This window comes from Epinephelus lanceolatus, chromosome 2, assembly GCF_041903045.1.
Source record: "Epinephelus lanceolatus isolate andai-2023 chromosome 2, ASM4190304v1, whole genome shotgun sequence".
Taxonomy (NCBI): Eukaryota; Metazoa; Chordata; class Actinopteri; order Perciformes; family Serranidae; genus Epinephelus; species Epinephelus lanceolatus.
The window spans coordinates 21,560,449-21,573,335 of NC_135735.1; the positions used below are offsets into that span (position 1 = coordinate 21,560,449).

Sequence of the window (12,887 nt, forward strand, 5' to 3'; positions counted from 1 at the left end):
AAATGGAAAAACTACAATTGTTATTTACAGGTGATTATATGCTAAAGAAAACACACTTAGCATTGGTACATATGCGTACTCCATTTCTGCCAGTATAACCACCTAAACCCTACACACTGCACCTTTAATATTCAAACATGTAACATCAATAATTGACATTTTACATGCATATAATAGTCTGAGCTGCAGCTCCTCACATTTTAATCATTAAAATTGACATGAATTCTTCAATAAAGCAAACACATTACAATAAAATCTCATATATAACTCAGATTATCCAGGAACCAAATGATCTGCAGGGGTCTCTTCCTGAGGGCCTGCTAACTAAAGTGGCAAAAATGCGAATGGCCCTTTTTAGAGCCAGTGTTTGGTTTGTCTGTTATGATTACGGCTCCCTTTATTTTCAGGTGATTATATGATAAAGAAAACACTTAATCTGTTTTATGTATACGTAATCTATTTCTGCCAGTATATCCTACACACTGGACCTTTAATATTCATGATCAAACCATGATCAAATCCTCCCCCCACTGCACCTGTGTTTTACATATTTATCAGATCCAAAAGGTGACCATTCAAGCATCACAAATGACCACTCCCCCACAACAGAGCAGCACTCTCCTGCCTCCTCATCCCGCAACAAACCTGGAGGAGAGAGAGCGCAACTACATCCCTGCCCCTGCCTCCTCCTCACAGCGTTGGTCGCCATCCATCCCCTCTCCTCTCCTCCTCCTGTACCATAACAGATGGTGGGAACAACATTGCATCCACCGGGCACCACAACAATAGACCGCAGCATCCAGTCCAGACGACGCTGGCCTTGCACCATCATGCTCCTAGTGCAGGACTGCGTGAGGCTGTGAGTGCCGTCGTGATTCATTTCACGCGGTACCACCACGGCCACGGAGGAACCTTCTTGCGACTGTTTGGGCTCTCCATCGAGCGGGGAAGATGGCCGCTATGAAAATATTAACAGGCACAGGGCTCTTCTTGGCTTTCTGTGCGCTCGGGCTGCTCGCCATGGCGATTTGCACCGATTATTGGTACGAGACCGACGCGCGGAGACATCGAGAGAGGTGTAAAAACTATGCCAACAAGCGAAACGACCCAGGGTACATCTACATTTCAAACCACAACCTCCCCCTCCAGATGCCTCCAAAGAGCCTGGAGAGGAAAGGTAACGGCCCAGATGCTGGAGGTCTCATCAGGGGGAAGCGGCACTTTCTGGCCGCCGCGTCTGCCATGGAGTCTCATTGCAGCCGGCAGTTTAACTCCACCATCTCCGGGCTCTGGAGGAAGTGTCACCGGGAGGGATTCGACCTGGAGACCGAGGACCTTATTCACCAAGGTAAACACGAGCTGTCTGGCTTTTCTTGCGTGCACCAGGCCGTGATGCTCAGCGATGAGCTCACACCTAGCCTGACACAAACAGGATGGCACAGAGGCCCGGTCTCTCCTCTCACATCAGTGTGTCTGCCATTGAATTTGATAGCTTATAAATCTATGTGAGGATGTCTTTTGTTTCAAGCTTATGTCTCTTTTCTTTATTGTGCATTTCGCTGTCCATGGTGCTGAGTGAACCCCCCTTTCCCTGAGTCCCTCTCTGAGATAATGGCTGCTCCTCTGTGTTCTCTTTGCATCCATAAGAGACCAGACAACATCTTGCAAAGGTTTATGTCATACAAAAATGTGGATTTCACACTGAAAGAGAAGCTGAATCACTGATAAAAATGAATTTTGGGGGCCACGGGAGAGAAAACACAACAGACAGCCCTTCTCACTGAAGAACAATGAGAAGCCATATTTCAGGCCTCACTTATTTATGCTACAACTGATCCAGAGGAAGATCCCAAAAGCTGAGCAGATACACAAAGAGGGGAACCACTCTGTGCAGAAAATAGGGGTGTCACGAGTAGTTTGTTGTGATTACAGCTGTCAAATAGACATCAGGATGCTGAAAAACAGCCCAGTGACAGTTTTCTCTTCCAAGCATTGACTCTGGAAATTGTCAGCTACATCATGTTGTTTGAAAATCCATCAATGTCACACCACTTTATCCACCTTAGAATGATGAGTAATGCCATTTTTTGATGGAGTTTAACCATTTAAATCTGCAGCATTGAAGACATATTTTATAAAATGAACAACAAAAGAGCTCTGGGATTTTTAAAAATCACAATATGCTGACAACAGTGTGCAGCTGTTGTGTATAAAATCTATTCATATAGCAACGTAATGACAGCACGGTGATGTTTTTGTTTACTTGACTGTACCTCTCAGTCCTTTACCTTGTGGTATGAACACATTATTCCAATGCAACACCTCTGCAACACACAACCTTTATAACGCTTGTCAATCTTGACATTGTTTTAGAAATGCATTGATTTAAATTTTTAGGTTTTACTTTGTGCTGTTTTTTTAACAGGATTGCATGCAGTCTAAAAAATATATTTGCCTGTCTTTTACAGGCGCTATGGAGAAATTCAACTATTTATTTAGTTAGTTAGTAGCAGTATATTTCGCACATGTAATTAGCAAACAAACAAAATAGTCATGCAATGGTAGACAGACATAAAGACCAAAAACAACATGTAATGATTTGATTTACACGTCCAAAAAAGAGCAGAAGGAAGTACAAACTTATTTATTCCCACCCCTTTTTCATATATTAATAATAGTCAATCATGTAGCTCCCTGTCACTATAAAGCTGTACAATAATTAATTCTCCTAGACCCATTCTAATATAGTAAATTAATTACAATAATATTTGTCTTACAGCACGATATAAATGATTACAAAAATACGTAGAAAACAGAAATTCATATATCTGTATACCTATACCTATATATATCTATCACAATATCTTTTAAATAAATACCTCAATATTGATTTTTCAACAATACGACGAAAGAACAGTTAGAGCAGTCTTGTACATTCAGAATTTTACATCAAGTTACTGTAATCACTTAACTGGGGGCGGCCGTGGTTCAGTCTGTGGGGACTTGGCTCGGGAGCCAGAGGGGTCACCAGATCAAGTCTCCGTACAGACCAAACATGGAATGTGGACTGGTAGCTGGAGAGGTGCCAGTTCATGCTCTTGGGCCCTGCCAAGGTGCACTTGAGCAAGGCAGCTGCTCAGGGTGCCGGTCTATGAACAAGCCCCACGCTCTGACATCTCTCCATTTGTGTATGTGTCTTTATTTCAGGCTTGTGTGTGTGTAATCTGAAAAAATAATAACAACAGAGTGAAAAAATTGAATTTCCCCTCGAGGGACTAATAAAGGAACGCTTTCTTCCTCCTTAGACTTTAATACCAGCAAAAGACAACATGTAAGATGTTACAATATCCAATATCTTATCTCTAGTCATATTACGATATCAATAAAATATCGATACATTGCCTTAAATATGGGCTAAAGTGTATATTACAAGCTTTACAAAGTTAATATTTGTTGCAGTGCTACTCAATACTGTATGTACATGATATTAATCAGTTTACTTGGCGCTGTCGGATAATTATGATCATATTTATTCCTTCTCCATTGTCATGTTTAGGCCCAGTATTGGTGTTGATATCTGAGCAATTTTAATATCACTTATTAATAGGCTGCTATTTTACCAGATTATTTATGATGGCTAATGACTTACAAACATGCCTCCATCTGTCATTTGCATGTTCACTGCATAGAAGATACATTTACCTGTCACAGTGACACATGTACCCAATTTAACAACATAATAGTGCATGTTCATCCATTTTTAAGCATGATGACCAACATGTAAGAGAGATCAGATTTTGTGGGGCTACCTTACTTTAACAATAAAATACACAGTGTTCAAGTTACGCATTTTACAAAACTGTGCTCATACATTATTTTCTGGTGCACAGGTGTAAAGGTTGTTTCTCCAATTATGAATACAGTCTTGATGAGTGTTATGACAACACTGATGTCAGGAAACTTACAATTTCTGCTGGTGTGGACTCACTGATAAAGTGTTAAATTAACACGCAGAGTTTCCAACACATGCTCCAGATCCATACCGCAGTGTCAGAATGTGGATCTCTGAGTGGCATTTTATTAGGCCTCTCACACCCACACGGGTGTTTTCACTTGTTTTGGCCAATTAGACATCTGCTCAGATTAAAGGTGAGCAGAGAAATACTTGGAATCACACTAAGTCACCAAACTCCATGCACCAGTAAGATTTTTATAGGCACTCTTTGTCACAACCCAACAGGAACAGTACGATGCACTGATGTCATGTTAACAGCAAAGGATGTTATGCATACAGTGGTCTGAGCTTTAGATGTACAACAAAATACCACAGATGCCCGAACAAGGCAGCAGGCTGCAAATTGGTACCACATGTAGGCTTTTCTATACATCAGTCCGTGTGGAAAAACATGAAATATTTGGACTGAAATGCCGCCCTGATAATATAATAGCAGCCTTTGGTGCATCAACAAAGAAGATTCAGATCAAACCCTAGAAGATCATAAACCTGACTATCAGATGTAAAGACTAAAGGTCTGAGATTAATCAAGTTTGACAGAAGCTTTGGAAAAAATTATGGGAATTTAGAATTGTATAACCAGACCAATGCGCTCCCATTACAAAAAGAGAGATGTCTGCCATGGTTGGAGCCTGTTACATATGTAAAGCAGAAATAACCCTGTTATTCCCTAAAATGTTAAAATTACCTAAGTGATGAAGTCGTTGCATGTCTTAACATGTGGAATAGGCTGGATTAAAATCCTAATATTAAGAATATGTTGGACTAATTTAAAATGCACTCGAGTCAATATGAAAAAATTCACTTTTAATAACAACAATTAAGATTCCCTATGTCGCCTTCGGTAGAAAAATTCATATTGTTTCCTAATCCCCCTTAATAACAGTGTAGGCGTGGTTAGGAACACGAGGTTAATAAGACCATCCCAGTAAATTAAAACTCAGTGAGGGCATAAAAATAAATATGCAGCTTTTCAGAAACATGTGTATATCATTTCATTATTCCACATGTGGGGCAAAGGTTCACAATGAGATTTTACTTAATTTTCTTCTCTGCTGCCTCTGTTTTATTAAAGATTTTTGTGCTCAAGTTCTAATTGTCTCCATCAATTTATTGTTTTTTTTCTTCCAGGAATAATTCAAAGATGTACCTCAGTCAAGTATCACTACTCTTCGTCCATCCTACCACGAAATTTACCCATCAACATCACAAAGACCATACGACAGGATGAGTGGCATGCACTCCGTAAGTCTAAAAGTGTTTGTCTGTCTTTATGGAGTGGATTAGACTCATTGATTCAGTCACTGTGTTTTGCATCTTTTGTATTTATAAACATTTATTGTTCTGCTTTTGGCTTTTACTATTTTAGATTAACACATAAATTAAATTATTTAGCAATGAAATGAGAGAAAACAACAGAAAATCCACAATTTATTATCTGATAATGGTGAATTCTAATTTTTATGATTTATGATTTATATGAAATTTCATCTTCTAGACGAGCTTTGCATTAATTCAGTTGACTATATGAACTTTGGCGTTCCTCAAGGCACTATTTTTGGGCCCTAATCTGTTTTCATTGTACATGTTTCTCCTGATCATATTATTCACAAACATAGCTCTACTGCAGGCATTCTGAGATGTTTTGGAAATTTTAAATTAACACATCAATTAAATTATTTAGCAATGGAAACAGAAAAAAAAGCGACAGAAAAGTTTAAGAAAATTCACAGCTGGCTATTTTATAATGGTAAATACTCATTCTTATTATTTATTTATTCCGTAACCATTTTGAAATTTCATCCTCTAGACCAGCTTTGCATTCATTCAGTTGACTATATGAACTTTGGCATTCCTCAAGGCACGATTTTGGGCCCTAACCTGTTTTCATAGTACATGTTTCTCCTAGATCATATTATTCACAAACATAGCTCTACCGCAGGCATTCTGAGATGTTTTGGAAATTTTAAATTAATACAGAAATTAAATTATTTAGCAATGAAAAGAGAAAAAAACAACAGAAAAGGTTAAGAAAATTCACAACTATCTGATAATGATCAACATCATTAGCTATTTATTCAATAACCATTTTGAAATTTCATCCTCTAGACAAGCTTTGCATTCATTCAGTTGACTATTTGAAATTTGGTGTTCCTCAAGGCACGATTTTTGGGCACTAACCTGTTTTCATTGTACATGTTTCTCCTTGATCCTTGAGATGTTTTGGAGATTTAAAGATTAAATCAAAAAACAGGTTTTCTGTGTTGTTTTTACCACTTCGAAAAACATTTATAAAATACAGCCTTATTGTTTTTTACAGCCACACCAGTGAATCAAATTCATAGCATTATGTCCCTGTGCTTTAATTTCCTTGAGTCCTCAATAAGAATCAGAATCAGTATGCCTTTTATTATCATTGTATCGTTAAAAAAAAAAAAAAAACACAACAAACTTTGGAGTGCTGCTCCTGTAAGATGCTGACAGTTATAACCACATCCTCCATACATTCAACCATCCAATCCTCGCACCAATAAATAACAGACAATAAAGAGAGATCGTGCTGTAAGAGAAAGAGTGCTTATTACCATAATGCTAGCCTATTCACACTGGTTACCTGTTAATTTCTTAACTGTTTGAGAGATTACATTCCCCCTAGCGCCAAAATATATCACAGACCTCATAAGCCCTTCCCTCCCTTGTCTAGACTCATGACCAGAGGTTATCAATATTGTGTCATCACTATTAGGAAGCCATTAGCTTTAGAGTGGCTTATCTGAGGACATTACGTCTGACAGATCAATGTCTTCTTTCAAATCATTGTTCAAAGAGTGAAGCAGTTGTTTGACCTTGGATTGCATCAGTATGATTTTCAGCTCTGAAACCTTTTTTATTTTTCAGTTTTGAAGTCAGTGTTGTGAATCTGCTTTGATATGTTCAGTTTGAAACATGCTGTACCAAAACATTATTAAAGCTATTACTCATATTCTTAATAGTATTTATGGGTATTCACAATATAACTCTAGATATCTCTGTACTTAGTATTGCATATATTATTATCATGCATTACAAATGTGTCCTCCATTGTACCTTATCAGTGGAAAGTTAAAACTGGTACCTTAGGGAGAAAAGAGACAGTGTTCATTTAGTAAACTTCTGATTAATTGATTTAAGTTCATTATCATAATTTAGACATAATTTAATTATAATTTATACCTTGGGCCATAGGGACACAGGGACAACAGCAACATTTAACAAAGGTAACAGTACAAAATTCAGCTCCATTACAACTCACAAGGTTCACTGACAAAACAACTGTCTTATACTAAACACGTTTTCCAAACAAATATAACATGCTAACTTTATTAGCACAAGCCTATGGCATTTTACATTGTATAAATTAGCCTAGCAATGAGCAGAGATTTCGCCTGCTCAAGTGAAGCCAGGATAAATCCCTAAGTATAAATCCCTGAAGGATAAATCACACACAAAACTTAAGTGTTCACTTCAGTATACATGAAGAATTAAGTTTTTAATTAAAACAAAGAATAAATATTTAATTTGAGGTTTTGTTTCAACGACATTTCTATTTCACTTCTTTACAGAAAACCTCTAAGGAAATAGTATATAGAAAATTACAGACCCATAAAATTAAGTTTCATTGTTTGTTTGGTTTTTTTTTTGCAAAATGTAAGAGGCAAAATGTCCATATGAACAAATAAAAATAAAAATAATAAAAGCAATAAAAAGAAAAATAAATTGAAAGACACGGCTCAAAAGCCAGTCTTTAAAAATTAACATTTATATAACTATAAAAAAATACTAGTACATAGTGAGGATCACACTTTTTATGATTAACAACACAATTAAAGTAATGTTTTAATCTTTTATAAATCACATGGCAGGTCACAAACAGTGTGGTAGATTCATAAAGTGACACTAAATGCTCTGTAGTCTGAGGACAGCAGATTCCAGTTTAACCATAATGCAAAATTGGCCAATAGTTTTCATGAATGTTGAGTTTCAGTGGTGACGTTTCACCTCTGCCCGCAGATCTAAGAAGAATGACGGCTGGCTTTGTGGGCATGGCCGTGTCCATCATTCTCTTTGGCTGGATCATTGGAGTGTTGGGATGCTGCCAGCAGCATGACCTCATGCAATATGTAGCTGGGCTACTCTTTCTCATGGGAGGTACTGTGAGAGCACATATGCTGACGTCCACACACAGACATGCAGACAAAATCCAGTTGTATTCAATTCTGTATTTATTTGGTGACAGCTGAGAGCTTCTTTGTGTTAACATGTAGATCAATGTCCTGCAGTAACATGAGTCCTGTCCTGCTGTAAGATACATGTAGGAATGTAATCATTAAATCACGGTTTGTCTCTTCTGATCACACAGGAACATGCTGCATCATCTCCTTGTGCACATGTGTGGCAGGAATTAACTTTGAGTTATCCCGCTACCCCCGCTACATGTACGGCCTGCCCGAGGACATTAGCCATGGCTATGGCTGGTCCATGTTTTGTGCCTGGGGTGGCCTCGGTCTCACATTGCTGGCTGGCTTCCTCTGCACCTTGGCCCCCTCTCTGAGCACGCCCGCTCGCACAACGACCCACAAGCCGAGGCAGGAGAATGGAACCGTGTGACAGAGGCATCGTGAAGCGACTGACCCACCGGACGCACAAACCACACCCTACCAACCTTGATGTTTAACTCTGAAACAGTTTTTGTCTGATCACCATCTCACACCACCCTCGACATCGCCATCTCCCCTGAGTGTTCAGTGTGCCTGAGTTGCGACCGAAAGGAGCGAAGTAACGACAAACTTCACACACCTGATCTTGAAATTTCCCAGAGGGACCTCCAGGAACACCAAGACTATCACCTACAGTAACGTTCAACTGGAGCATGGCTCTCATAGCACAAATAAGACTTTTTTTTTTGGTTCAGATGTTTGACATGCTGACTTTATGGCGATCTAAAAGGTGACTGTTTTCTCTGAAGAGAATTTGTCTTAAAATGGTGCTCTCTTAAATACATAAAGCCACACACACTCCCACGCAGCACACACACACCAGCACATGCTTTTCCACACATGCTCAATTACTCTGGATGAATCATGGGAGAAAAAAAACACACACACAAACATCAGGCCAGAGCATCTTGTCAGCATTCCTCTTTCAGTCGAGTGATGTGTGCTGTGTTATTGTTCGTAATGACAAAAAAAAATCTGGTGTTGACTGCCCATTGCTTATCTTTAGTGTAGCACACTAACTGATATCAAACATGAGCCCCGGGGGAGGAACGTCTGCAGCCTCTGCAGAGCACAAAATTGATCTAGCAGCGTGGTCGCTACGATAAAATACACTAAAGCAAATCTGCATTGAGAAGAAAATGGTTTGATGCTTCTTTAAAGATTCTATATGTACAAATGCATCTCTATGTAGATCCAGATCATTGTTTGTGTAATAGATTTTGAATAAGACTGTTTGTTTTCTGTTTGTTTCGAGGCAATGATGGCTGACAGTGAGGAGAGCATAAAGAGTTACAGGGTGGTGCTACAGGAGCATGAATCCATTATTGGATTTGGCTACATAAAGGTATTTTGTGGTACCAAACTGACAGACGCGACACGGTTGTTTGCTGACGACAAGAAAACAAAACCGTGGAGGAAGTATTAGATTGCTCCATTGTTTACCCTCAATATTAGTCAGCCTTTTTGTGTAATACAAGCAAGTTAAGCGATTTAAGAGGAAGGAGAAAGAAAAAAAAAATGCAACTTCAGTGATCCTGCTAAAAACAAAAGCACAAGCTGCGTTCCAAATCCTCATCTGCACCAAGCACAGTAACATAGTAACATCACACATCGGTAGAGGACCACAGTGTCATCACGTCTCCACTAAAATCTGGCTCGGTTAGCGATTAAACAATGAAACAAGCAGAACAGGAAAGATCATTTAAGTGATGGACATCATGGTATTGCAATGCACACTGGTAATGGGTGAGCTGTTCTTTTCTTAAACTATAAATCCATAAATCATGTTTGACTTTAAAGTTCAGGGTTGACGGAGGCATTCAGGATTCGCAGTTTGACTGATGTGTTGAGCACATCTTGTATAATTTATTGAGCATATTTATTGTGTATTAACTCAGAAAATGGTACGCTGTATATGATGTAGTATGCGTACTTTTGTGATTCAATCATTGGATTAAAAATACCTCTGAATCTGGTGTTGAAAAAAGCACAAATAGTAATTTAGAAAGGACTGCAGTGATATATGTGAAAAGCTGTATCCAAAATACACACTGTTTACTAATTAAAGGACAAAATTAAGTACACGTAGGTATTCATAATAAAATTCCTTGACTTTTAAAGGTATATTATGCAGGATTTTCCTTAAAAACAATATATAGACTCATACAGAAGTAATCCCTCTTAATTATCAATTATGACCCACTACAAGTGTGTGGCGGCGTATTTTTCTGCAGAGACTCCGCCCTCTGCCTGTATTCTCTTATATTCTTCTTATTCTCTATGTTCAGGACGTTTACTGGTGTGTTCCCCCACAGCGAGGTGAGGTCATGGCCTTATAAAAAGGTAGTGATCAGGTGCCAGCAACTGGATCATCATAGGCAACTGGACTTGCTTGAGTTTCTTGAAGATGTTTCACCCCTCATCCAAGAGGCTTCTTCAGTTCGAACGGACTGGTGAAGACTACATCAAATTGGAACAGCCATCATTAAATAGAGGAGGTAGCTAAAGACACCACTTATCACCCACCTACAAATTCAGTCTTGGGATCCCTTCCCGGACGACTTAACACCCATTCACACCTGGACCCATCTAACCCTAATGACACACATGATTGCATGGTGGGTGAACAACTCACATGTGACCTCAGCGACACTGTGAGGGTTCACACCCACACAGAGTTGAAAGCCTGCGACTCTGCACCAGTCCGTTAGACCTGAGGAAGCCTCTTGGATGAGAGGTAAAGCGTCTTCAAGAAACTCAAGGAAGTCCAGCTGCCGGGCGACTGAGAGTCTTCACCGACAATTTAAATATAGTGCGGCATAAAGCCAAACATGAGTGAACCTGGGGTTGGCTTTACTTTGACTTTCGCCGTAACCGACAATCCTGCATAGTATACCTTCAAATGTTGGACAACATTTTGAAAACAACGGAATAATGAGTAAAAATGAAGTGATAAATTCTTGGAGAAACATTTTTTTTTAAATTTAGAATCAGACGTGTGGTTTGGTGCACAAATCAGTAAAATGCGCCAGTTTTAATAGGATGGGACCGTGATTTAATAAGGAAGTGTAGCAGGTTGGACTTTAGTTTGCTCACTGGTAAAATGAGAAATGATTCTCTTGGTGACACTTGTGGATGATAATAACTCAAAGCAGTCAGTTTTTTCTGTTACGCAAACATGATTTTGTCCCCCCAGTCATTACAACTCATTTATTTTCTATTTGTCAAACTCACCACACAAGTTCATGAAACAAGAATATTACAGCCATGTGTGACAAAGTTTTTATAAATAGCTGGAGATGAGTCATGAGATAGTCTATCAGCTATGTCAATTAACTTTCTTAGAAAAAAAAGGTGTTATAATGTGTGTTGACAACACTGTGTATGATGTTCAGTCTCTTCACCATCACCATTAACCTCCTCACGAGGCTACCACGTTACAGAAGTCAGAGGAAATTAACTGAGGCATGATTGAAAACTGTATCTTCAGTGTCTTGTTGAATCTTTGCACTTTGCTGGATCTCATAACAGTCTGTGAACCTGAAGTCTGAGCAGGTGGCGTTCTACATTATATGTTTTCGCGAGGTCACACACGGGAGCAAAAGATGATCAGAGCATGTAATAAGCACCCTGTTGTGTCTTTTACAAAGAGTTTGGGTTTATACCATGTTGTGTGTTTAGGGTCAGTCGGTCTAGGCTCTTATTGTGAAAATATTTATGCCAGAAACAAGGACATACCATAAATATAAAAGCATTTATATCTATGGTCATTACACTAACAACCGAGTCAGTGTATTTTCTGACGTCCACAGAATGCAATGCTGTTTGGTGTTTTGGTTTTTATAAAGTTTTAAGTTCACACCCAAACTGATGTGCAGTAATATAAGTATTACTGTAAGCAGTAAACTGTAATGTATAAGTACATGGTGCAAGTATAATGTGTTGTTAGGACTGAAGCACAATTGCACACAACTCTTACAAGTTTTTTGTGTATTATAGTTGGGAAATCTGACTTTTCCAGTGCTGATTTTGCCACCACTGCACATGTGCAGGAGTTTATCAAAAAAGTATTACAAGAAAAAATCATTTAAAGCACATATTTACACCCCTGTATCTCAAAAAAGAGTAAATTTCAACATAACAATGTCTGTATTTTAAAACTGAGATTCTGTCATTGATTGGAGTTTGAATACAAAACAACAGTAGCACACAGTAGCAAGATTGACAAACCATTACGAATTATGTGCTTTAGAGAACGAATGAGGCCAACACAGCGTAACAGTGTATTTGAAATTGTTGTAAAACCCCTCTAAAGTGGCAACTTCCTTTGTTTCATGAGGAACTTAGTACATGTACTCTGTGCAACGAGAGATGCCCTGTGAAAACGCCACCGTTTAGAGTGGCACTTGTTTCAGTAGCACAGCTATTATTTTCTACAAGTCATTTATACTGGTTCAATCCACTGCAGATGTTATGTGGGGACTAAAAAGACATTACAGTCTTGCATGATCTCATTACAGTTAGTTTCTTTCAATATATTCAAACTTGTGTCCATTTTTAATTAATTTATTTTACTGAAATAAAACATGTAATTACTAAAGTGCTGTGTCTCTCGT

At 38.6% G+C, this 12,887-nt stretch overlaps 1 protein-coding gene across 1 annotated transcript; it reads left to right on the forward strand.

The window, feature by feature from the left end:
* Positions 1 to 655: 655 nt before the first annotated feature.
* Positions 656 to 10,858, forward strand: tmem276b (transmembrane protein 276b). Its single transcript, XM_033627952.2, has 4 exons — positions 656 to 1,348; positions 5,147 to 5,260; positions 8,066 to 8,203; positions 8,415 to 10,858. The coding sequence occupies exons 1-4, from the start codon at positions 952 to 954 to the stop codon at positions 8,660 to 8,662; spliced, it is 897 nt and encodes a 298-aa protein (XP_033483843.1). The 5' UTR covers positions 656 to 951; the 3' UTR covers positions 8,663 to 10,858.
* Positions 10,859 to 12,887: the final 2,029 nt, after the last annotated feature.

Bases quoted from the DNA above. Each gene is read 5' to 3' on its own strand.
- tmem276b (XM_033627952.2), top strand. From the start codon at position 952: ATGGCCGCTATGAAAATATTAACAGGCACAGGGCTCTTCTTGGCTTTC. The intron at 5,261-8,065 runs GTAAGTCTAAAA...CTCTGCCCGCAG, and splicing joins GGATGAGTGGCATGCACTCC to ATCTAAGAAGAATGACGGCT. The intron at 8,204-8,414 runs GTACTGTGAGAG...CTGATCACACAG, and splicing joins GCTACTCTTTCTCATGGGAG to GAACATGCTGCATCATCTCC.